This window comes from Notamacropus eugenii, chromosome 6 (assembly GCF_028372415.1).
Source record: "Notamacropus eugenii isolate mMacEug1 chromosome 6, mMacEug1.pri_v2, whole genome shotgun sequence".
Classification (NCBI taxonomy): domain Eukaryota; kingdom Metazoa; phylum Chordata; class Mammalia; order Diprotodontia; family Macropodidae; genus Notamacropus; species Notamacropus eugenii.
The window spans coordinates 369,643,544-369,669,602 of record NC_092877.1 but is presented as its reverse complement, the minus strand read 5'-3'; the positions used below and the strand labels follow the sequence as shown (position 1 = coordinate 369,669,602).

At 41.3% G+C, this 26,059-nt stretch overlaps 1 protein-coding gene across 5 annotated transcripts in view; it reads right to left on the bottom strand.

Moving 5' to 3' along the window:
- Positions 1–26,059, bottom strand: part of PLCH1 (phospholipase C eta 1) — a 246,264-nt gene that overhangs the window by 14,080 nt on the left and 206,125 nt on the right. For 3 of the 5 annotated variants that reach the window (XM_072618673.1, XM_072618668.1, XM_072618670.1), the window contains exons 12-20: positions 23,629–23,769; positions 17,946–18,107; positions 14,526–14,597; positions 9,746–9,840; positions 8,487–8,584; positions 3,844–4,023; positions 3,640–3,747; positions 2,335–2,459; positions 607–691 (exon numbers count right to left, since the gene is read on the bottom strand). In XM_072618673.1, the coding sequence (XP_072474774.1) occupies positions 607–691; positions 2,335–2,459; positions 3,640–3,747; positions 3,844–4,023; positions 8,487–8,584; positions 9,746–9,840; positions 14,526–14,597; positions 17,946–18,107; positions 23,629–23,769 (1,066 nt within the window). The remainder of the gene's footprint in view (positions 1–606; positions 692–2,334; positions 2,460–3,639; positions 3,748–3,843; positions 4,024–8,486; positions 8,585–9,745; positions 9,841–14,525; positions 14,598–17,945; positions 18,108–23,628; positions 23,770–26,059) is intronic. The other 2 variants (XM_072618672.1, XM_072618671.1) reach the window with 1 other exon arrangement.

The following is a 26,059-nucleotide window of genomic DNA, read 5'->3' as shown; positions in this document are numbered from 1 at the left end:
CATGGATCATGAATCTGGGAGATGGTCAATGACTTGCCCAGTTAAGATTCCGAGGCAGGACTTGATCTCAGGTGTTCCTGACTCTACGGCCATCACTGCAGCACCCACCTGGCCTAAAATACCAGATTCACATGGCTAATATGTGAAAGGTGACAAGAACAGCAATACAATAGCAGAAGGAAAGGAGGGCCAAATGCATTGAGCAAGTGCATCTTCAACTGTCCACACATGTTCATGAAGTGCGCCTTGTCTAGCTAGGCCGGCCACATCTACCAGTGAGATTTCAGGTGACCATGGCAAGCACTTGCCAAGCTCTTCGGAGATATCAAAGATTAGTGACCTAGGGAAGCCTCTATCACAATACAGGAAATAAAAGTTATGGTGCCCAAGGCACCTCTCACTCAACTTCTCCCTTAGCAAAATTCTTAAGAGTGAGACCACCATCCAGCTAGTCATATTTGTTAAGCCAATTTCCGCCACTGAAACAGAGATGGCAGACATGGGTAGTCCACAATGTTTTTCTTCCAAACAGAAACAATTCTCTCATCTATCTTAGCCCTATTTCTGGGCACCTCGCTTTGAAACCCTGAAAGCCGAGCACCTTACCATTGTCATCCACCACTCGAGTCTGTTCTTTGCAGCAATCTACGGGCAGCCCAATGATTTCCACTTCAACAAATGGGTCAATGATCTATTTAAACAAAGAACAACACATTGCTTATTGTTGTTAAAGACACGCAGACTTCTAAATTGTTTGTTAGTGTTGGGGTATCTGCAAAAACATGGCCAGAAAGCTGGAAATCAGAAGCCTAAGGGCAAGAGGGGTCATGGGCATAAGGGGAATGCTGTAAAGTGGACTGGCAGCTATATTCCCTTCCAGTTCTGAAACTTACCATCTATAAAGGGCTAACACAAATAGGACTTCTACCACTTGGGCTCCTTGCGATTGATTGTTGGCAAGGTGCAGACATCCATGTTCACATTCATATTCACACACACACACACACACACACAGATACATACAATGGCAGATCTCTATGACACCACAGAGGTGTGTTGGCTAATGATTTCATATCTTTGCTGTCAACCTAGGAGCCAGGTTGGTCCTTGAATAGTATTTGTAGAGTCCCTCATTAGGTCCATATCCAAAGCTTTCCTAGTTTGATAGGGTCAATACCTTTTACGCTTTGCTAGCACAGCCTTCACAAACTCCAGACACTGGAGGAGTGCCTGAACAGATGAAAAGATAATAAATACAGAAAACAAACAAAAACTTCAATTTATAGAGAAAGGGGAAAAGTAGAATAAGAAAGAAGAATGAGAAAAGTCTTTCATGACCCATTTTAACATTGGCCCCAAAACAAGTCTCCATGAATATCCTTGGAAAACCAGATCAGCTACATGATCCATGGTCCAGCAAAATGGCAAGTTATACTTATCACCTTCCTAATTGCACGTAAGAAAAATTATACTTTAATGGTTCATAGTTCTAGAACTGAAAGGGACCTTACAGGCCATCTAATTCTATTTGCTCAATTTTACAGATGAGGAAACTGAGACTCATGAAAGTTAAGGAGTTAAGATCTCATTGGTGTGTGTGTACTCCCTCTAGTGATGAACCCAGTTCACCCATGCCTTCACATCCTGTGTAACTCATATCCCCATCCTTCCTTAAGGAAGTCTCTCCAGAAAGCCCAACCAATATCCTCATTCACCTCTCCTCCCACCTCCTCCCTCCCTCTCTCTCTTTCTATTTATATGTATGTACACATATGTGTATATTTGTACATATACATATAATATACCTGTGTACACATGCATATATATTTAAAACAATCACAGTGTTAAATTCCTATTCTATTATGCTAAGACACATAGAACAGTAGCTAGCACATAGTAAGAGCATTTTTTTGAACATTTGTTGAATCTGATTCTGCCCCAAGCAGTATAATCAACACCAAGTAGGAAGGACCCTAAATCCTTCTTTTTGTACACTAGTCAAATCAGTACTAAAATTGTTTTTGACTTGATGCTGCAATGTGTTGGTCCTCCCAGCTGCTAATGCTATCCCCTCTCAGGTTACCTTCTATCCCTATAAGTATCCAGTCTGTACCCATTTATGTGCATGTCATGTCACCCACTAGAAACTGTTTGCTTTGTGTTTCTTCTAATACCTAAAATAATGCCTGGCATACAGCAAGTACTTAACAGATGCTTGTTTACTAAGCATCACCCCAAACAGAGAATTCTTTAAAAATACAGGGACAATTCCAATGTAATTTAGCTCAATAAAAATTGTCATTTTGATCAGGAGCTCAGTAGTGTATATCTTACCTCCCCACGGTCTCCTAGCATGGAGTCTGGTGGTTTCGGGAGCTGCTGGCCGCTAATCACTTTCAGAATGAGCTGTTTTTTAGGGTGGGCAGGCAGTGGATCACCACAGAAAGGGTTGAACGTACCTATGTGTTTATGCCAAGAAAGCAGAATTTGAAAAACTCAAGTCAGTGTCATGGGAATGTCAGGCAGTTCAAGCCGCCTGTGTCCTGCAGCAGTTCAGACACAGGCAGTAGATGGCATGTGAAGGAACCCCACTGTTAGTTCCTTCAGAGTCATTATCATGTAACTATTTTTCAGACTGGCTCCTGTGGACAGCCTGCACCAGCTGACTTTTCATGCCCTTAAGGTTTTTTTTCCCGTTAAACTAAGTACCCAAAGGGCAGGGCAATGGATTCATTCTAAACATGGCTCTCCAATTTAATCATCAAATATACAACTGTAAACATTTGTCTGAAAAAAAGATAAATTGGATTTTTAGTATTTAAAGCATCAAACCAAGTGAGGAAAGTGATTTTTAAATCAAGAAAATGCTCTTTTCTAACCCAGATATAATAGGAATAGACAAACAAAACTCATTTTCCAAGTTGTTTCATTAAACCAACAGAAATCTGATCTGGAAATGATAAAAGGAGTTTAAATGAGTTGGGGCCCCCAAATATAGTGTTACAACTTGCGAGTCTGGACCCACAACATATTTCTCATCTTTATAGGATGGTCAAATATGAGCATCTGAGGGGCAAAGCCAGCATGTCAACATTCTGACCTTCCCATTTTAGTGACAGTTCCATAGGAATCCCCTGCTTCCCATACAGAGAGGTCAGGGCTCTAAGTGTCAGTTTCCCAACAATGTGTGCTAAATGCCAGGTCAATACAATGACATTTCAGACCTCAGTAATCTTCATGACAGTCATAATCTATAACAGAAGGGCTCTTAACCATTTTTTTGTCCTTGACCCCTTTTACAGTCTGGTGAATGTTTGTAAATGCATAAAATAAAACACAAAACGACAAATAAAATAACAAAGGAAGTCAAACATAAATAATGATAAACAATAAAGATAGAGATGTAACTTTTTCTCATCCAAGTTCATTGGCCCTCCTTTCCCCCCTTGAAATATATACCCTGGAGGATCCATAGACCTCTGGTTAAACATCCTCATTCTAATCTCATCTCCTACTGTCCAATTATAAAACCACGTGTCAGAGTTCTTTCAAAAGACGGATTGATTTCTGCCTTCTGACACAAGGCTTTCTATGCTTAATCAATTAACAAATTGAATGAAATAGGAAATAGAGGCACACCTTTACACATCTGCTGGGGTTTGAGGACATAACCACAGTTCCCATTCATCTTGAATTTGGCCCGATTCAGCTGCATCATGCGCCCTTCTGACTGGTAGTTCAGTGCAACTGTATAATTTGAAAATTGAGGAGTTAGAGAAGAGATCAACATGAAATAGCAGCCTGGAGAACTGTGTTCCTTCGGGGGAAAGGGAAAGCACACACCTAGCTGACAGCCAGCGTTCCAATATGGCAGTGGGTTGAAGTTACTGGAATCAATCCTGTAGGCGGATGGATAGATCCTGGTCAGCTGCTTTTGGTTATAAATCATGAACTGCTCTGACTTTTGCTGTACCACCTGATGGGCTCTCGTTTCACTGAAGGATAACACATTTCCTGTTGTCCCTGTTTTTTTTTAATGGAAAAGGAAATAGGGGGACCATGTCAAGAGAATGATACAGAACATGAACATTTTATTTTAGAATTTATGCCTTACTTCGGTGCTACAAGAATCTGTTACTTCATCAGTATGGATATTCCTTCTGCTATGGCAAAATACTTCCTTTCTCATATGCTATTTCTCATCTCTCACCTCCAGGTCTTTGTACTAGCTGTCCCTTATGCCTGGCATGCTCTCACTTCTCATCTCTACTTCTGAGTCCCTAACTTTTTCCTTTAAGACTAAGGTCAGGTGTCACACCTTACATAGACCTTTTCTGATTTTTGATTGTGAACATTTTCTCATCCCCCTCACAATTACTGTGTATGTGTAATGTTTACTTTGGATATATTTTATATTTACATATCTGTAAATTATAACTTCTTGCCCAGTAGAATACAAGTTCCTTGAAGTCAGAGACTGATTTTTTTCCATCATTGTAATCCTAATGTCTGATACAGAGTCTAATTTGTTAGTGTGTAATAAATGGTTGTTCCGTTGATTGGTAGGTTACACCTTTAGTACATGGTCTTTATGAGAAGCAGCTTTCTCCAATGCACAGTGAGTATCCATTGAGGTCATCAGGAGTAAAATGGAGTAAGTAGTGAGTACAGTTCTGCTTTTCTGCATTTTTGAAACACATCTTATAGGCCTCACACTCACTGAAGAATGATCAGACTTGCCAATTTTAATGAGGAGTAACCTGAGCACACTGGGTTTTTACATGATCTCTGAGGTATCAAAATGAGAGGAGATTTTTAAGTAACTGTGTGACTCTCTCTGTCTTTTCTGTCTTCTTATAGAAATGAACTCATACACAAGATTGCTATTTGAATGACTTTCTAACAGTCACCCAAACATATGAATTAGTCTACCAGTAGAGCTGAGCCATGTTGATATGTAAACTATGTCACATTTTAGATATCTCTTGCTCATTTTCTGGTGCCGTAAAAACAGATGAAGCTCAAAAGCAGAATACTGCCCAGCCTTACTTTCCATTAGAGTTGATAGGATTAGGTTTCATACAGCATTTAGTGGAAAATGATATTTTACACACACACACACACACACACACACACACACACACACACACACTTTTTGGTACATTAAGACAGTTCCTGAGCTGGTTTTGGAACTGAGGAGCATTATCAAATTGGGTTGTTCTCTTGCTAAGTTGCGACAGTTTCATTACAACGAAACGGACAAAATCAATAACAAAGGGAAGAAATCCTATGGGACCCGGCAAGAGGAGAGGGGCTGAGGAAAGAGCTCTCCCCACCCATGTGTTAGGAAGAGACTCTTCATCTGAAGATGAACGCAAGGGTAGAAGCTAGGGTTCAAGGATGACAAATTTAGATAGAGTTGGAAGATACTTTAAAAGCTGTCTAATCTAACCCAGTTAAGTGAGTGCAGTAAATAGAGGACTGGACCTGGAGTCAGGAATAACTGAGTTCAGATCCAGTCTCAGACACTTACTAATTGTGTGACCAGTACACAAGTTATTTAACCTCTATTTACTTCAGTTTCCTCATCTATAAAATGAGCTGGAGAAGGAAATGGCAAACCCTTCCAGTATCTTTACCAAGAAAACTTCCAAATGGAGTCACAGAGCTTTAGATATGACTGAAAAATTACTGAATTCTCTCTCTATCTCTCTTTCTCTCCATACATATATATACAAACATATATATACATACACATGTGTATGTATGTACATGAAAAAGTATTGATCTAAATTATAGGATCAAACGAGCCTAAACAACAACTTAACAGTCTAATGGTGAAAGGAAGGAATCAGTGAAGGCAACTCTGGTCAGAAACCATCAGCTTTGCATGCAGCCATGCTTGGATGAAAAGGAAGGGAGATATTGCACTCCCTGGTGAGGTTCTAGGATAGGTAGAGCTATCCAGAGAAAAATGGAATTTTCTCCAACCCAGAGTGTCCATCCAGGCAACCAGGAAACAGGAGGTCCAAGACTAACTCAAAATTTCTCAGGGACTAGAGTAAGCAGTTATATATACTCTCAATAACAGAAGAATGTCTAGTCTATGTGGTACAAAAGTCTTACAACAAGGACTTGGGCCATAAAGGGAGGCGATGGGACTGAAACCACAAACTGATAGGGTGGTCAAGTTCTCCAAATGTTTAAATACCCATCCACCCACCTCCTTTCCTTTCTCTTCTCCAGATTGAAGGTCTCTTTCTAGTTTTCATATAGAATTAACTCAAGAACCACCATTCCAGCTCCCCTCCTATGAGCCAGGCTTCTCAGCACATCAATGTTCCTCCTAAAATATTGTATTAGGTTCCCAGGTAGAGTTTGAACTCCATATCTATCCCTTTTTTATTGCCTGTGTGACCATGGGTTAGTTACTTTGTTTTTTTGGGGTCCTAGTTTACAATCTGTAAAATAAGGAACTTGGATTATATGACTTCTGAGGTATATTCTGCCTCCACGATCCCCATCATCCCAAGTGACTAATTCAGTAACCAAAAACATTCCTATTTGGGATGAAACTTCAATCTTCACGATGACTTCTCTCAAACTCAAAATTTCAGGAAAGTAATGAAAGAACCCACCAAAACATCACTTTGATCCAGTGGCTGCTCTTGTCCATGCTAATTTGAACTAATCTTCTGTGGCCATCCTCCCTTTGATTAGCAAAGGCCACTAAAGTATGGCTTGTATAGAGCAGTACTTGCATCATATTCTAGGGACTGCTGCTTGGAGAAAATCATTTGCTGCACCTGATTCTAGAGTTGCTCTAATTTCTATTCTCTCCCTAATAATAAAAGAGCAATTCGCAACTTAATCCCCTGCCTGAACTCACTCTGACTCCCTAATCATTCAGTTAGTCAGCCATATGTACTGAGCTACTGATCAATGCTGAGCTCTGCATAAGCGTCAATCTCCTTTCCTTGTTAGAGTTAACATGAGCCCTATAAAACATGAGGCAATCTAACTTCCCAAATTGACTTTTTTGAAGAAGACTCCATATACCAAGGTCAATCCATTTCAAATTCAATCAATATTCTAAGGATCAACTGATTTTAAGTGTGGAGAGTACTTCTTCCATCGACAATGATGATGGTAAACCTTCTGTAACCCAGTCAATCGAATTCAAGACTTTTAAGAGTTTCTGCAATACATAGACAGAGGGCACAGGATGAGCTGAATATGAAGGGAGAATATCTAAAAAATATAAAATTTGCTGTTGAATGGAATGTACTAGGAATAAGAGGAAGGGAGAGGTAGAATGTAGCAAATCATCTCAAATACAAGAGGGAAGAAAGAGCTTCTATAGTGGAGGGGAAGAGGGGGGAGATGAAAGGAAATTGAGCCTTACTCTCATGGGATTTGATTTAAAGAGGGAATAATACACTCCATTGGATACGGAAATCTGTTTTAACCTGAGGAAGGCAAGGGGGAAGGGGATAGAAGAGGGAAGAAAATAGAAGAGACAGCAAATTGGAGAAAGGGATAATCAGAAGCAAACACTATTGTAGGAGGACAGGTCAAGGGAGAAAATGGAATAAATGAAGGGCAGGATAGGACAGAGGGAAATGCAGTTAGTCTTTTACAACGTAACTGTTATGGAAGTGCTTTGCATTGTTATACTTGTATGACCTATATTAAATTGTTTGTCTTCTCAATGAGGGTGAATAGGAAGGGAGGGAGAGAATATGGAACTCAAAGATTTAAGAATGAATGTTAAAAACTGCTTTAGCATGCAACTGGAAATTAAGCTGTACAGCCAATGGAGTATAGAAATCTATTTTGCCCTAAAGGAAAATAGAAGGGAAGGGGGATAGAAGAAGGGTGGGTAATAGAAGGGAGGACAGACTGGAGGAAGGGGTGGATAGGATGCATGCTGTCCTGGGGTAAGGAGTGGGGAGACATGGGGAGAAAATTCTGAATTCAAATTCTTGTGGAAGTGAATGTTAAGAACTGAAAAAACAAGTAAATTATATATATATTTTTAAAAAAGAATATCTGTAGACAAAAACACTCCACTTTCTGCCCATCACAACTTTGCAATAGGCTCTCTGAACTGAGCTAGGTTGGTACTCAGACAGCATGTGGGTGGTCTTTCAGTGGGCTCGTGTTCAAAGTCACTGCAGCTTAGTTAAACCTTCTAGAGATGGTGGTCAGCTGGTATAGCCTTCAGGAACTCAGGGCAACTGATGAGGCATCAGAATAGGAATTCAGGGGACTATTTTAGTATCAGTGGTATAGGAATCCATAACATGGTGTAAATGTTGTTTCCTATTAAAATACAAGCTCCCAGAGAGTCAGGATTATTTCTTTATCTCCCATATTCAGCAGAGTGCCAGGTACACAGCAGTCATTAAATAAATATCTAGTGATTGACTGATTGAACAGACCTTGGTAATTTCAGAAAAGCACAAGCCTTTCCCTAGTCTTACCATCATCCACTATGTCTTGGGCTGCCACAGAATTGGTATAGATAACTAAATCTGAGAGATCCCGGCACAGCTTCATGGTTTTCCTTCTGCGGCTGAGCCTGTAAGGAACACAAATAATGAACATTACAAAGTCTATAAGCTGCTACACACAAAGACGGTTTCTTTGAAAATTCTTACTGTCCCTCTCCCAATGGAATGTTTCATGATCTGTTGCTTCCCTATCCTACCTCCAAAGGTAGTTTCCACCAGGTGTCCCGATAGGTTGCTTTATTTCTTTCTTAAGTTTATAATGATTATATTCTGCACTTTTCTAGTCCCTAAAGGGAAGAACCCCATGTCCTGTCAATCCAATGCACTCTTAACCTATACTGATTATTATCAGTCTAGGTATTCTTTGGGATCAACAGAAGTTGCTCACACATCATCCTTTCTTGAGAATAGAGTGCTTCTTTCTTTGTCTTTGTATCGGCACTGAGCACCATGTCCAGCACACAGTAGGTGCTTACTAAATGCTTATTGACTAGTTCATCATCATGAGCTAAGAAGCAATCATGTGCAGATAGCATCTTTTTTGTTCTTTCCCTTGCACAAACTCTTCTCCAGCGGGCTGGTCCACTCACCTCCATGACATGGCTAATCTTTGCTTCCTCTTATCAGGGACTCTTAACCTTTTTGCATGTCATGGACCCATCTGGCAATTTGGTGAAGCCTATGAACCCCTTTTCTGGATAATATACTTAAATGAATAAAATAAAATATATATGATTATAAAGAAAACCAATGAATTATCAAACATAGGTGTAAAAACAAGTTTACAGAACTTCTGACATTAATCTGCAAACTGAGGTTAAGAATCTCTGCTTTAATTGGTTTAACTTCCTCTCCCTTTATCACATTTTCAAATCCAAGTCATCCTTCAAGGCAATGTTGAAGACCCCCATCTGCCTGAAGCCTTCATATACTGCTCCAGCCTTCAACACTTTCTTCCTCCCATTAACTCCGAGCACCACATTATTCATCTGGCAGTGAATCATTATATTGTCACTTAAAATCCTATATATTTATGCCTTGACACTTTCACTAGATTGCCAAGTCCTTGAGGGAAAAGAAAAAAGTCATCATTCTCTATATCCAATAGAGCCACATTGTACACTTTGGGTGACCCTCTAGGACATTACAATCTAACACAGACACTAAGTAGAAGACCACAGAGATGCCAGGTAATTGTATGAACTTAGAATGCCAGCATTGTCTCTGACCTGCAGAGCTGACCACCTTCCTTTCCAGAAGAATTATGCTGTCCTTCCTCATCGTCATCAGTGCTATTAGACTTGGACCTTGTCTTTGTCGTTTTCTGTTGGAGGAATCACAGAAGACTTGTCAATATGCCATGCATCTCTGCAACAGATATGGAATGAAGGGAGATTAAAAAGTGAAATGAGCGATGTGGGGAGAGACACGGGAAGTACTTCCTTGTATCCTTCTTTGTGATCGCCAACCCCTACCACTGTGCTTGGTATATAGTAAGAATGTAAATGTTGCCTGGACTGACTTGAATACTAGGTGCCTTTCTGAATTGTTTTTCTTCTTTCTGGTCCCTAGAAGACACCTGGGGGAGTGGGGTATGCATTGGAGGGCTCTAGTATCAATACAGTATCTTGTGATACAACCCTTCAACTAGGGATAACTTGGTGTAAGGAACTGCACTCTGCACCTGGCTCTGTCTAGGGTCTGAGAATGTAAACTCTTTATGAGTTTGTATCTCCAGGGCCTAGCACACAGTAGGCACTTAATAAATGCTTATTAGTTCATTGATTGACTGATTGATCTTCTCCAAGAAGTTCCCAGAGGAAAAATGCTAGGTTTGGATTTGGAAGAGCGAGATTTGAAACTGGGCTTAATTATTTAGTGCATGTGTACTAGGACAGGTAGGTGGCACAGTGGATAGAGTCAGGAAGACCGGAGTTCAAATCTTACCCCAGACACTTACTATCTGACTGCTAGGGCAAAGCAAGTCATTTATGCTGTCTCAGTCTCAGTTTTCTCAACTCTAAGGAAGGAGATAATGAACAACATCTGCCTCCCAAGGTTGTTATGAGAATCAAATGACACAATCTTTGTAAAGTGCTTAGCACAGAGCTTGCCTTATAGTAGGTGCTTAATAAATGCTTGTCCCCTTCTTTTTGGCCTCAGTTTCATCATCTATAAAATAAGGGACTTTGAAGCATATGACTTTAAGATACCTTTCGATTCTAAATTTATGAGCCCTTGATCTGAAACTGAAGAAAAGTAGATGATATGAGAGGTAGAGGAGGTGAGAACCTTACTCAGCCAAAGCAAGGGGAGCCCCAGAGGCAGCAGGAGCCAGAAAAATGAAGTAGCTCATAAACATGAGACCAGCTATTTATTAGAAAAAATACTTGGCAAAGGCTACACAGTAGGGGCAGCTAGGTGGCACAGTGGATAGAGTGAGGAAGACCAAACTTCGAATCCAGCCTTGGACACTTACTAGTTGTATGACCCTGGGCAAGTCACTTAACCCTATTTGCCTGAGTTTCCTCAATTATAAAGTGAGCTAGAGAAGGAAATGGCGAACTACTCTAGGATCTTTGCCAAGAAAATCCTAAATGGAATCATAGACAGTCCAATACACAACACTGCACTAGGCATCATTTGTCCTGGGAAAAACAGAGATGAATGATCCCCCTCAAGACAGCAGCAAAGGTTCCTAATTCTATTGTGTCCTATAACGAATAAGCTACTCCGTTTTCTGCCATGGCTGTGTAGCTGGGTTCTGTGGCCCTGATACTGAGCACCCAATTTAAGGAAAAATATCTCAGCATGTGGGTGGTGGTTCATGGGACAGAAATACTATTATAAATCTAGAATTACTCCTCTCCTAAGCCCTCATTTATTCATATGGCTCAAAAAAGGAATAATTCTAGTTTTATACGCATGAAAGCTATCCAAAAACACCTGTTTTTAAGCACTTCCTTTTCATTAGGGTGACTGGCTATAGTAATTAAACTAAGACTTCGCCAGTGTCCCTTGAAGCAGCTAATTTGAGGTGATGATGATGCAAGGAAGGCCTCCTTTGTCCATTATTTCCATGGGTTAACCCCCTTGGGGGAGGCGATGTCCAGCTTCAATATTCCTTAATGCAAAGTGAGCAGGACAGTGAACAGTGAACAGAAATCCTGAGGCTGAAGGGGGTGAAGCAACATCTGCAAAGCTCACCTGTTCATCTTCTGACGTGAATTAGGAGGACGTAGGCAATTTAGCAGTTCACTCATAAGGTGACTGGGTCTCCCTAAGAAAACTTACAATTTTATTATGATTTTTTAAGAAAAGTTACATTTCCAAAATGTCACCAATTAATTGCTAATCGAACAAACAAGAAAGGAAGGCAAAGGATGAGTGAAAATTAGGCTAACTCATATTATTATACAAGGTCTACCTTTGGGTCCCTATACGGTCACTACTCCCTAAAGACATGAGTCACTGGAATTTAGTCCTAGCAGGGCAGCTTTAACTGGGACCAGTGCACAGCTTCCTTCCTAAACATTGGTGTGCCTTTACTTCATAGCATGATTTTGATTTCTTCAGCTAAGAGTTACCCAAATGCACAGTCGAGGTTGGGTGGGTGGGATGCAATAAATGATTTTTTCTGACTTTGTTTTGCTTTTACAGAGTTCTACTCAAATCCTTATTTCTGTGACCAGAAAAAAACACAGATTTAGAGCTCAAAAGGTCCTAGGAGGTTGTTTCATCCAACCTCCTCATTTTATAGATGAGGTAACTAAGCCCCAAGAGGTGAAATGACCCGTGCCCAGAGACAAGCGGTTATACAAGGTAGGAGCCAGACTTTTAACTGAGGTTTAACTTTTAACTAGCTACAAATCCAGATTTCAATCCATGTACTTTCTAACTCTCGACCATTATCAAACAGCCTTCATTTGGTCCCCACGTGCTCAGGATGAAAACTTAGAGTCAAGACTTAGTCTCTGGACCTTGGCTTCCTCTATTAGGACTCAGGGATAACACCATGCCCTCCGTGCTCCCCAGACAGTTATGTTCTGCAAAAGGCTGGTAAGAATTTCCAGCACAAGTTGGTCTATGGACGGCAACATGTCATTTTAGTAACACATACAGTGTCTGAGTGACCTTTCAGATACAATATCTTCATCCCTTCCCTCTTGGTGACCGTGAGCAAGAGTCTGATATCATGCATCACTCTCTGTGTTTGCATAAAGTCTTACTTGCCTCAGGAGCTCATGGGGCTGAGACAACAGGCATAAAAGATTCCATAAAAGATAACTGACAATTCTGAAATTGAAATGCTTGCCAATGTTACTTAGAGCTTCATATATATTTTAAGAACTCAGCTCAGGCACATCTCCTACTTGCATTTTTTTTTTGTATTCTGAGAGGCAATGTGGTGTAGTGGATAGAGACAGGACCTGGAAGACACATCCTAACTGAGTGACCCTGGACAGGCTACTTATCTCCTCAGAGCTCCAGGAACCTAAGACTATAACCTAATCTCCATTACTGAAGGGTGTTTCCATACTGGGAAGGCTCCCTTTAGCAATGAAATCAAGGCTTATTGGTGAACACATTATCTCCTTTGTCAAAATGTAAGCTTTTCCAGGGCAGGGGCTTTTTCACTTTTGTCTATCCCTAGTCCCTAGCACATACTAGGCCTTTAATAATGGTGGATTGAGTGATTGATGGAGGAGGCAGCATTGGCTATAAGAATCCCACTATTTTTATTTCTGTGTATAATCTCACTGGACCAGATGGCTCATGGGTCTGGGATAAGTGTGCTAATTGAATTAGGTTCCGGAAAAGCTCAATTAGGAGTCAAGGAGATTATATTCAGGCCCCAACTCTGCTATTTAGTGCCTGTGACCTTGGACAAGTGACTTAACCCATCCAGGCCTCAATTTCATCATCGATAAAAGAAAGGGGCTGGAATGGATGACATTTAAAACCTCCTCCAACTCTAGATGTATGACCTGATTTATCAATGCCTCAAGGATCTGGAATGGCATCCCCACTGACACAGATGACAATCCCTCTGTGACTCAGAGTAGCTATAACCAAAGACCACAGCCCTGCAGTCAGCCTGGTAAACAACCTTCCCAGAGGTGGTCCTTGGAGATCGTCATTGAGCTCTCATACCAGGTGTTTTACACTTGGCAGAAAATGTCATAGCTCCTGCGTGTACACATACACACACACACACACACACACACACACACAATTTGGTCTATCAATGTCAACATGTACTTTTAGTAACACAATCTACAGTGTCCTACTGACACCAAGGACCAAAGAAACATCTGGATGTAGCATTTTTTGTTGCTGTTTAAAATTGGACATAATAAGCCTGCCCCCTGACCCAAGTGGTTAGCATTAGGTCTAGAAATCAGACCTGGTAGTGACCTTGGATCATATAATAATCCAACTCCCCCACCCCCTCCTGAGACAGAAGTGGCAGCCAGGCGGCTGAGTGGCTGGAGAGAGTATTAGACGTGGAGGCAGAAAGACCTGAGTTCAAATGTGGCCTCAGATACTTACTAACTGTGTGACCTTGGGCAGTCACTTTAACCTCTGTCTGTATAAAGAGGATAATAGCGGCATCCACCTTTCAAGGTTGTAAGGATAAAATGAGACGATATTTGTAAAATACACGGCAAACCTTCAAGTGCTATATTTAGTTATATGTTTATATGTTATTGCTACATATACATACATATGTGTATATGTATATGTGTGTATATATATGTATGTATGTGTGTGTGTGTGTAGTGCTGGCTATTATTCTTGTTTTTATGAAAGCAAAGACCAGAGAAGTGAGACAACTTATGGGAATCACACAGAGTAGGAAGATGCTGGGCCTTCTGTCTCTTGGGCCAGCGTTCTGTCCACTAGGCCACACTGACTACAGGGTCCTAGACAGGATTTTGAAGTGACCATCCAATTTAATTACAGTTAAAATTGTCAGTACACACATCAGCAATTCTTTTCTCATACCTTGTGTTTTCCAAAATTACTCATCAGGGACCGGCCATGAGATTTCCTTCCACTCTCTTTCACATCTGGATTCTGAGGAAACAAAAAGACACCATGAACATGTTTTTGGCTCACCTTGACAAACTAAGAAAGGCATTGTATCTCATGGAGCTTTTGTGAACTTCCCCCCCAGGAAATTCTGCTGCCACGTCCTCTGAATTCTTCCTCCATAACAGCTTTTACATCCTTCCTCACGTTCTGTTCCTACCCTAGGCTGGAGCCTCATCATGTCAGAACTGGACCATTACAAGAGTTTCTGTACCTTCAGTCTCTTTTCTACATATTATATGGGTCATCCTCCAACATGTCTTTGTGCATGTTACATCCTTGATCAAAAGCCTTCAAAAGCTCTTCTTTGGCTATTCAGTAACCTGGACTTGGCATTCAAGGCCCTCCACAACACAGTCAAAGCAGCCTTGATGGCCTGTACTTCCATATCATTCCCCTTAATGAACCCACTAGACCAGCCAATCCCATCTCTCATCATCTCCCAGAACAGTAGTACAATTCCTACCTTTATGTCTTTGTTCATGCTGCTCTCCCAATGGGAAGATTCTCCTCCTTCCCCTTAAAGGACCTAAAGCCTGGCCTTCCTTGCATCTTACTTCTAGCATGAAGCCCTTCCTGACTAGTCTAGTCCACAGAGAACAACATGGTAGCCAAATCTCAGAGTTGAAAGAGCAGTTAGTTCAATCCATAACTGTCCAGGGATTCCCTCTACACCATCTCCAACAAGTGGTCATCCAGCCTTGGGGAAAAAGGGGGATGGTGATGGCTTCATACTTTCTGCAGCAAGCCTGTTCTACATATGAACAGTTCTTAAGGTTAGGTTAGTAAGTTTTCTTTTTTTCTTTCTTTTCATAAATTGCGTGGCACAGTAGAAAGAGCTCTGGAATCCCAGAGCCTGGGTTCAAATATTATCTCTAATGTTTATTATCTGGATGACTTTAGGCAAGCCACTTTACTATCACTACCACATCCCCAGGCTCAGTTTTCTCATCTCATCAGAATGGAGTGGCAGGGGGGAGAGGGAAGGGGGAGGTTTCAACTAAATGTCTCTGGTATACTGGTCACCAGCTCAAAGTCAATGATTTCTCTCTGTCTTTTTCTGTTTCTGTTTCTGTTTCTGTTTCTGTTTCTCTCTCTCTCTCTCTCTCTCTCTCTCTCTCTCTCTCTCTCTCTCTCTCTCTCTCTCACACACACACACACACACACACACACACACACACACACACACACACTCCATTCCCCTCAGTGACATGCAGCAATAGCATTTTGTTTCACTTAAAACAGAAGACGAAGCATACAAGGAGCTCTCTTTTTCTCACCCATTACTAAGCAATTCTGGGATTCCATTTAACATGACTGCTTAACCAGAGGTGCATCTTAGGCATTCAGCTTTCACTACGCATAACAGGTAGATGCAAATTCATTAAGAAATTCAGGCTCCTAGATCCCAGATGACTTTATGAACAATGTCAACTCTTCCTGCGAGGACAGATCTTAGAACCAAGCTCTAGGGGAAAGTTTGGATTAAAACCCAGAAACCATAATGCTCAGCGATCAGCAGCTGAAATGACAGGGAGCTGCAAGCAGACCCAGCTGTGGCAAAGCCCTCACCAAGTCTGTCTTGGCTTAGCTCCCCACAATTCACTGCCTTTCAGCTATACTTTCAGGGGGGTATACTTTAGGGTCATGTTGACCAACTCTGACATGACCCAGTTTCCTCCACCCCAGAAACACAGGCACCCTCTTTTTGCCTGGATAAAAACGGAAAACAAAAGGTGTGCCAGAACCCCAGCAGTTTCTGCATCCATCCTTTAGCTGCAGCTTTTGCTTCAGAGGGATGATGAGCAGGGCTGAACTGTACAGTAGACCTAGAGTTTAAGGTCTTCAGGGCTCAAAAATCCCCAGTGATTTTCATTTCTGTCACTCCAAAGAGATCACTAGATAGCAAAATGGTCACATTATTTCAATCTCCTCTTGGCCCTAGGCCACAGGCTAGAGGGATGATCCTATAAGAGTGAAGGACTCAAGTTAGTGCAGGCATTGGAAGGGGGGAAGGGAGGCAATTTGCTGAAATAGATAAGGATAAATTCCATGATGGTCTTGGCCTGGAGCTCCCTAGACTGCCCTTTCCCCAGAAGGTTCAGTTCTAGAACCTATCCCCAACCGCTTGCAGAATGTAACTTGAAGGTTCTGGACTAGCCAGCACAAATCCCTTCCCAGGGCTGCAAATCAGAGACATGTAAAGGCTTAATATGCTTGGGGAAGTGGGGTCATATGCTGGTCCAGGAGGCATCTTGCAGCTCAGCAGTCTGTGACCTACCTGGACTTTCGTTTGACTGAGAGGCCAAGAAGATATAAGACGTTTGTCACCTTTCCATTCAAAGTGTCCCACTGACTCTAAGAAGAATGCCGCACTAAATCTAGGCCCCCTGCCCTCCTGGCCACCGGTGCCTCTGAATACCTGATTTCCCTTGTCTGGAAAGCTCTTCCCCTCCCACAGTCCCTGGCTTCCTTTAAAACCCAGTTCAGATGTCACTTTTTCTATAAAGTCTTCTCATGATCCCTCCAGCTGATGCACTGTTCTGAAATTATTCTGTATTTACTTCTCCACATATGTATTATATCCCCTTCCCTACAGAATGCAGACTCCTTGGTGACAGAGTTCTGCTTTTTCTCTACCTTGGTATCCCCAGCCCAGCACATAGTAGGCACTTTTTAAGTGTTTGTTGAATTCAACTGAATTCACCAATGATGGTGTTCCCCTCAAGCTTTCACTGTGATGACACAAATGGTCCCTGGCTTTCTCTTCCCCTTCTGGTGAAAGCTAGAATCAGGGATTGAGCCAATCACAGAGCTTTGCCTGGATCATCTGCAGGGCCTGTTAGCACACCCCAGGTTACTGTATATTTCCCAGGAGCTCCAGGGACACATTAAAGCCCTGTTTCTCCCATATCCGAAATGCAGAAACAGAGAATTCAGCCTGGAAGGAATCTCAGAGGCTATGCAGTCCAACTGCCTCATTTTACAAAGAGGAAATTGAGGCCCAGAGAGGCTAAGTGATTTGCCAAAAGTAATACAGGTAATTAAAGTGTCAGAGCCAGGATCCAAATGCAAGTCTCTTGAGGCCAGAGTCAGCAGTCTTACTTCTGTAGTTTGGATTCAAAAGCAACACTTATGTTTTCCCAAAAACCTGTTTTTCAATTTGAGGAAAGGATCCTTAAGTGTTTTGAAAAAAGGCTCCAATTCAACAAAATTAAAGAGAGTTTCATCTCACATTCAATCACACACATCTAAAAAAACAGAGGTTGCTTTTTTATTGGCAAGTTTACTTACTATTGACAAGGGCTAGATCCCAGAAGGAATTTCCCATACCTGTTTCAGATGCACATTTAAGCCCTCATGTGTGGCCTTCAACAGAGCTCGAACAGTGAAACTGTCAGGGTCTTCTTTGTCCCTGATTTGAGATTCTTTTAATAGTGATTCCAGTTTTTTCCTTATGAAAGATTCTACTTGATGATCAGTTGTCCCATTATTCTGAAAAAAATTCAGGGGAGATAAATAGAATGAGTGATTTCCTGGCCAGTGCTGGAAGTCAGCAGCAGCTTGTCAATGTCAAATACCTCTCAAAAACCATGCTGTATTAGCCTCATTATATAGCTTCAAGATTGCATTTTAATGCTTTGGAGAAAAGATAGTAACTGAGACCTGAGGAGAAAGAAAACCCTAACGTTCTGATAGGCTAGACAAATGCCTAGAGTGATTTGCAAAGTTAAGCAGATGATCAGGTTACTTTATTTTGAAGTATGCTACCCTCACTATAATGGGGAGGTGCAGAATTGACAAAGGGGGTTTGGGTGTGGGGGATGGCGAGCACGTTCTTCTGAGCTGGAGGTCCTGCTCTGTTCCAGATATGTTGTGTAACTACAGTGGGCAAGAAGGACCACGGAACGAGACCCCAGGGGATTGAGATTGGAAGCCGAAAATCCCAGCATTGTAGAGTTGGAAGGGACCTCAGTAAGAAAGTCCAGGAAAGGACCTCAGTGACTAGTGGCAGTCATACTGTTTGGTCTCAGGAACCCTTTATGTTCAAAAATTATTGAGGACCTTCCCCCAAAGAGCTTTGTTTATTTAGGTTATATTTACTGATGTTTTCCATGTTACAGATTAAACATCTTAGTGTTATTATGAAAATAGTTTTGACCTTATAGACCCCCTGAAAGGTCAAAGGGCCTCCCAAGGATCCCCAGTGCATACTTTGCAAACCACTGATATAGTCCAATCTATATTTAAAAGGAATTTCTACTCTACCATGTCTGGCCTTGAAGGATTAGTTGAATTTCTGTAGGTAGAAACAGATAAGGACCAGGAAAAAGGTATCGTAGCTGGAATGCACAGCAAGAGCAAGGACATGGAGGTGGGAAAGTACAAAGAAGACATAAAGAATGTTTTGTACAGTGTAGGTACTTGATATCAAAACCAGCCATTGTTCATGCATTGATTTTACTCTGTAAACGATTTTATTCTGTAACCATATTTGATTTTCTATGTAACAACCATCTTCTCCATCTCTGAATTAAGAATCTCATGAGTTCAAACGTTCAATCTCCCTCTCTCAGAAGTTAGATACCAAAGGTATAAGCTTTCTCATGATCATTGTCATTTAAAGAAAAACTATTCTCAATATTCTTATAAAACATCATCTCAGCATTTCTTGCAAGGTTTGTGTGTTATCCTTGAGAAGTTGGACTAACTGATCCTATCCCATCTTTAGCAGTTATAAAAGGTGTTTGTCTTTATTCCCCCAGGTGTATGTGAGTTTACATCCCTGGGTCTCTATCAGTGACCTCAGGATGCAGCTGAAACCCATAAATTCACAAAGCATTTCTTAGAGATAGAAAGAGATGGTTTTTTATCCCATGTGTACATCATGGCCACTTTCTTCATTGTAACCAATCATGATTCCTCCCTCCGCCATGATGCCAGACATTTATATGATTTTTTTTCTGTTCTTTGTTCTATGAATAGAAAAATGAGTTACATCTTCAATTCTGGGTCTTTGGCCAGAGAGAGTACCATTGATTCATCCTATATTAATGGGTTCAGACCCTTTTAACAAATTGTTATCTTCCTTAGGGAATTGCCTTGGTTTACATTTTTGTTAAATTTCACACTTGACTCTGAGAAATATTTGTTGAATTGAATAGAAAAACTCCTTTACAACAAAATACTTTACTCTAGCAATTTGGAATCATGCAAGCAAATGACTTAAGATGTCCATACCCTTTTATTACAAAGATTCTCATGAGAGACATAAACCCCAAGAGGGTCACTGACAAAAAGAAAGACTCCTTAGGTACTAAAATTGTTCACAGAAGCAGGATTTTTTTTTTGGTGTTGTTTGGTTGGTTTTTGTGGTGACAAAGACTTGAAAAGAAAGTAGATGCCCCTTGAGTTGTCATTAAGTAATTTTGCAGTAATTTCTGATTCTTTGTGACCCCATCTGGGGGTTTTCTTACCAAAGATACTGGATTTGGCCTGCTATTTCCTTCTCCAGTTCACTTTACAAATGAGGAAACTGAGGCAAAAAGGGTTAAATGACTTGCCCAGTGTCACACAGCTAGTAAGAGTCTGAGACCAAATTTGAACTCACAAAGATGACTCTTTCTGACTACACTCTCTATACACTATGGCACCACAAACCTGCCCTCCCCCTTGAGTAGGTGAGGGCTAAATATACTATGGTACATGAAGGTAATAAAGTCTTACAATCCTATAAGAAATGACAAATGTCATGCATACAGAGAAACGAGGAAATATGTCCATGCAGTGATACAGGGTGAAGTAAGCGGTGCCAAGAGAATACCTGTGATGATGTCAACAGAAAGAATGAAAGCTCAAAAAACTAAAAGCGAATGTTACAAAACTCCACACTAGGCCACAGAGATATAAGAAAAGGACTTTCCACTCCTCTGTGGGGGAGGGAGTTCACTGTGGGAATCACTGCACAGAAGGTCAGCTCTTTCCCCAAGTTTTTGGACACTTTGCTGACTTTTTCCCTCCTTTTCTTGCTTAATTCTTGGTTTTAAAGGATGGCTCCCTAGCAGAGGGTAGGGAAAGGGATCCAAGAGGAAATCTAAACAATAGGAAGACAAAAGATAAAAATCTATTTTGAGGACAACAGAACAGTCTGCAAGTATTGCTAGGACCTAAAGAACAAATTTTGTTATGAAATGAAAATTTCATCTATTTCAAAAAATCTTTAATGAATACCTATTGAGCACAAAACATTGGGAGGGACAATAAAGTTGTATCAAACTTAGGCCCTGCCCTCTGGAACCTTCCAATGCTGTAAAGAGAATGAGGAGCCACAGGCATAAGCATCTAAGCCGCAAAGCAGCAGAAATGATGTTATGAGCAGTATGGCTAGCAAGTACTTTAGGAGTTCAGAAACTGGAGAGAACACTTTTTGCTGAGATGATCAAGGAGGAGTCTATGGAGAAGATGACATCTGAAATGGGCCTCAAAAGCTAAGCAAGATTCAGTAGGGAGAGAGCAATCAGAACTGGGAGAAAGGCATTCCAGATGGGAGAAACAGCATGAACAAAGACATGAAAGTGAGAAAATACAAAGAAGTGATAAAAGGGCCAGCCCAGACTGAGTGGAGGGAGGGTTGTTTGGGCCAACACTATGGTATGCCTGGAATGTTAGTCTAGGGGGCTGACCATTTCCTTAATAAGCAACCTGGGAACCTCTCCTAAAAGCACCTGTACGGATGGTAATACGAACAAAGAAGTCAGTACTTTGGGGGGCTTTTTTGGGGGCAGTTTGGTGGTACAATGGATAGAGTACTCTGCCTAGAGTCAGGCAGATTCATCTTCCTGAGTTCAAGTCTGGCCTCAGATACTTGTGTAACCCTGAGAAAGTCACTTAACTCTGTTCACCTCAGTTTCCTCATTGGTAAAATGAGCCAGAGAAGGAAATGGAAAATCACTCCAGTATCTTCGCCAAGGAAATCCCAAATGGGGTCACGACGAGTTAGCCATGACTCAACAACAAAAACAACATCTTTGGAAAGATTGATCAGCTGAGAGTGGGCTAAAGCAGACTAAAGGCAAGACACGAGGCAGGGGGACAGTCAAGAAGCTTCTACAAAGTCCAGGCATGAGGTCATTGGGCACTTCACTAAAACAGTCATCTGAACATGAGTGCTTAATAAATGTTTATTAAATTTTAATAAATGAGTGTGGCAATGAGAAAAAAAAATGGGTCTACAAAGGGAAAATCAATGGGACTTGGAAACTGATAAGAGGTGGAGGGGAGTTTGGACAGGCTTAGATTGTTTTATGACACAGAATGACAAATAATTTATATTCATCACCAAAAAGCTCAAAGCACTTCAAGTTTTTCTTTTCACCATACTTCCATAATGTAATTATGCCCATTACAACCTATGTGATGTACATGTCAACAATAACTCTCCTTTTCTACATATGGAAGCTAGGATCCAGGTCATGTGACTGTCTCCCAGGCAGGAGTGGAGTCAGAAATAGAATTCTTGGTTCCCACGTTGTTGCACCTGATCATGGGAATGTTCCAGGAAGATTCCAGATAACATAACAAGAGATAACGGAGAGAGGGACGATGAAGGTCATCAATTCCTAGTGTCCTTCACTGGTTACAAAATGAGAATGAAAATGTAGGCAGAGACACCATGGAGGAACACTCTACTAAATAATTAATGCTTTTAAAACACAAAGGACCATAATTATTCATTTCACATATTCCAAATCCTGGAGCTTGTTGAAGAAATTACATTCCCTGTCCACTGAACCTTCTAATTTTATGTGGTTTGTGAAATAAGCAAATTTATACCAGAGGACGACCGAATAATAAATGTCTGATTTAATTTTATCAATGTATTATTATTATTCTGTCCAAGAACACAAAGCTGTAACTGAGGAAAAGTGATCCAGCCCTTTGTTTGCCTGACTGATGGATGACCAGCCATGTGGCTGCTCCACAGACTGCAGCTGAAATCCACAGATATTTAATTCTTGTTCTTTTGTTTCTAGAGGTAGTAAGGGCTAGGGAAGGGCTCTCAAGGCTGTGAGGGGCACTTGGGCAGTCATTATAATACGGCCTTCCATAGTGCCTGTCTGCCTGAGAAGGCATTTCAGAGCACCTTGGCTGAGAAATACATCTCATCTCAGCAGCCCTGCTGAACAAGCTACCATCTTGGTTAGGATTCCAAATGAAGTTTCAGCAGGAAGTGTGATTGCCAATTGGGGAAGGATAAAACTGCCGTGCAGGTGTGAGGACCCTGTCCCATTAGATAATGTGGATCTCTAGTGAAGACAGACAGCAGGGCTGCAGGTTTTCTTACTGGCTTCAGCAGCTCAGGATAGGGGCTCGAGAGGGCTGATGGTGGGGCAAGTTGGGGCACCAGTCTGATAGAGAGCAGAAGGACCAAGAGCCAAGAACAAACAGACAATGGCGGAAGATTTTGTTTGTAAATTTAAAAAAAACTGCTTGCTTGCTGCTCCACTTTTATGTCATTGTCGATTCCTAATGACTCCCTGACCCCAAGAGAACACTCCCTTGTAAGTACAATGGAACAAATCAAATCAACACGTTGAGTCCAAGATTTTCTAATGAAGATGGCCCCAAACTGCCATAATCTTCCAAGCAGATTCTAATTGAATGGTGATAATGCCCTGTGACAATATTTGATAAGATTAAGTTGAGTGCAAGGGATGGGATGTTACAGTCAGTGTTATCAGAATAAGTTGAAGCACAGATTTAGGAGAGAAGGAGGGAGGGAAGGAGAGATGGAAGGAAATAAGTAAGGAAGAGATGGAAAGAAGGAAGGAAAGAAGCAAGGAAGGAAGGAAGGAAGGAAGGAAGGAAGGAAGGAAGGAAGGAAGGAAGGAAGGAAGGAAGGAAGGAAGGAAGGAACTGAACTCCACTGAGAGAATCTGTAAAATGGAAATACTAGAATTTGGGCAAACCCAAGTCTGCAAAGCTCATTGACATTAGAGGGAATTCATAAAAATACCTTGTCTGCTTTTCTGGGTCCACCAGGTTCTCCTGCAGCATGAGCCACGCTGCCCTTGGGTCTGTGACTTGGGTCACTGATCACCCCTGGCTTACCATGTGCTTCATGCATTACGAGCCAGACATTGTTTCTAGGACTAAGCTACAAAAAGACAAACATCCAGATGAAAACTGAAAAATATTCTATCAACTACATAAAATACCAAACCTCTGTGCCCTGAACTCTCCCATCCCTCACAGGGGATGGAGAAGAAACGTGAGCCAGGCCCTATCTGCAAACAGCAGAGATGATGGAGCTCAGCTAGTCTTCCAATTCCTATCCCTGTGACACAGGCCCTGACCTCAAGGGGTTTCCCAAGAGCAGGAAGGCCCAGCACACAAATGCCAATGATACAAAGAAGAATGAGATGCAGGGGCTGGGGGGGGGGGGGGGGGTCGGTGGAGGGAATCAAGAGAATCTTCCAGAGCTACTGGATGTAAAGTGCTCTTTATCCTAAAGCACTAGAGATGCGGGCTATCATTCTGAAGTTTTGTTTTAATTACCAAAACAGACGTAAGTGAATCAGACAGCTAACACAAAGCTCTGGCTACTGCTGGGACACAATCTGTGGTAAGTGGGGGAGAAGGTATCTGCATTCACTAAACAAATATGATTACTTGGTGCAGGATCCCATCAACACCATCATCCTTAATTAACCCGGAAAGCTGTGATGAAAAGCCTCCATAAACGGAAGAGACCAGTGACATTAGGTGATAAAGAAGCCTTCTTCTTGTTCTGTTTAATAAAACCGTAAAGCTGTCATGGCCTTAGGGTCATAGGTTTAGAGCTGGAAGGAATTTTTGGGGTCCAGCTAGCCCAATGCCCTCATTTTTTACAGATGAGGAAATTGAGACCAGCTTTATCCAAAATCACACTGGTAGCAACGACAGAGACAAATTCCAAGCCAGGTCTTCTGATGCCCGAACCCAGGCTGCTGTTTGGCATTCATAGAACTAGGTTTGATTTCCCTGCGTGTCTCAGGGGACTTTGAATGCCAGCAAAGCCTTACAAAGCATTTAAGCCGCTTCACTTAGAGTGTCACTGTAAACTGACAGATTATAATACAATAATACCTTGAATTTATACACGGTGTTGCCTTCTGTCTGAAGAGCTCAATAGTAGGGAAACAGTTTGAAAAGGATATTAAAATTAAACAAAACATGCATCCACCAAACATTCCACCTCAATGTGTTTTCTTTATGTATTTCCTCTTCCAAAGATTAACAAAGGCACTGCTGTCTGAATTGACAATGAAGTTTCTTCGCCATTTATACAACAGGAAATGGAAAAGAAGAGGCTGTGAAACCATTTCTATGTCATTTGGGGAAATGTCATAAAACAACACTGACTCTGGATTCCTATCAACAAATTGGGTGGGGGCGAGGGACAGCCTAATAGCGGATTCCATGCATATACTCATTTGGGGGAATTTATTTCCCTGTTATTTATTATTGCTTGGTCTCACTGGGAATACAGGATTACCTATTTAGAATATTTACTAAAATGAAAAGAAACATCTTGAGAGTAGGTGGGTTCTGGAAACCAAAAGAACTTGGTTTATAATTAGCCATATTTTTAGTGGGGAGGTATGACATTGGATAAATCACCTCTATTATGACCACTTTACCTGAGGGATTGTACCTTCATTCTCCTCACCAATTGCTTTAATAGACTCATAGAGTTAGAATTGGAAGAACCCCTTGCTCGTACAGAAAGGTAAACTGAGACCCAGAGAGATGAAAAAACTTGACAAGTTTACCCAAGTAGTAAGAGGCAGGATCAGAATCCAGGTTTTTGGTTCCAAATCCAGCCCTCATTCCCCTAAACCACTCTGGGCCATTTCAATCATTACAGGGGGGAGGGAGGAGTGTCTAAATCGTTCTTAATAAGTCTTTTATAGAATCTCCTAAGATTTTACCCTAGTATTCATAGTTTATATTAGTTATTTGGTATCTTTGTTGGAACAGCCTAGAAACCTAAGAACTGAAAAAGCCAAGCCTGAGGAACAAGGTAGAGCAGAAACTGAATGTTTCTAATTAATAAACAAAAACCTAAACCCAATAGTTTATTTAAATGACTCTATCTAGGAAAGCTAAGTAAATACTAAGTGAAAGTAATAAGACAGCCCAGGTAATAATGGAGCAAAACTGAGCTGTTGGAAGTTACAATGATCCACTCTTATCCATAGGGGAAAAGATGTACCTTCCTCCCTTCATTACAGAGGTGCAGGGGTTGGAGTGGGACTACCAACATCGTATATTGTATATACTCTTAGACTCTGTAGATGTCTTGGTCAGTTTTACTGAATAGACTTTTTTCCCTTCATTTTCAATCTCTGTTACGAGAAACAGATTACTAAGTTTGGGGAGGAGAGGATATATTTGGACCTGAA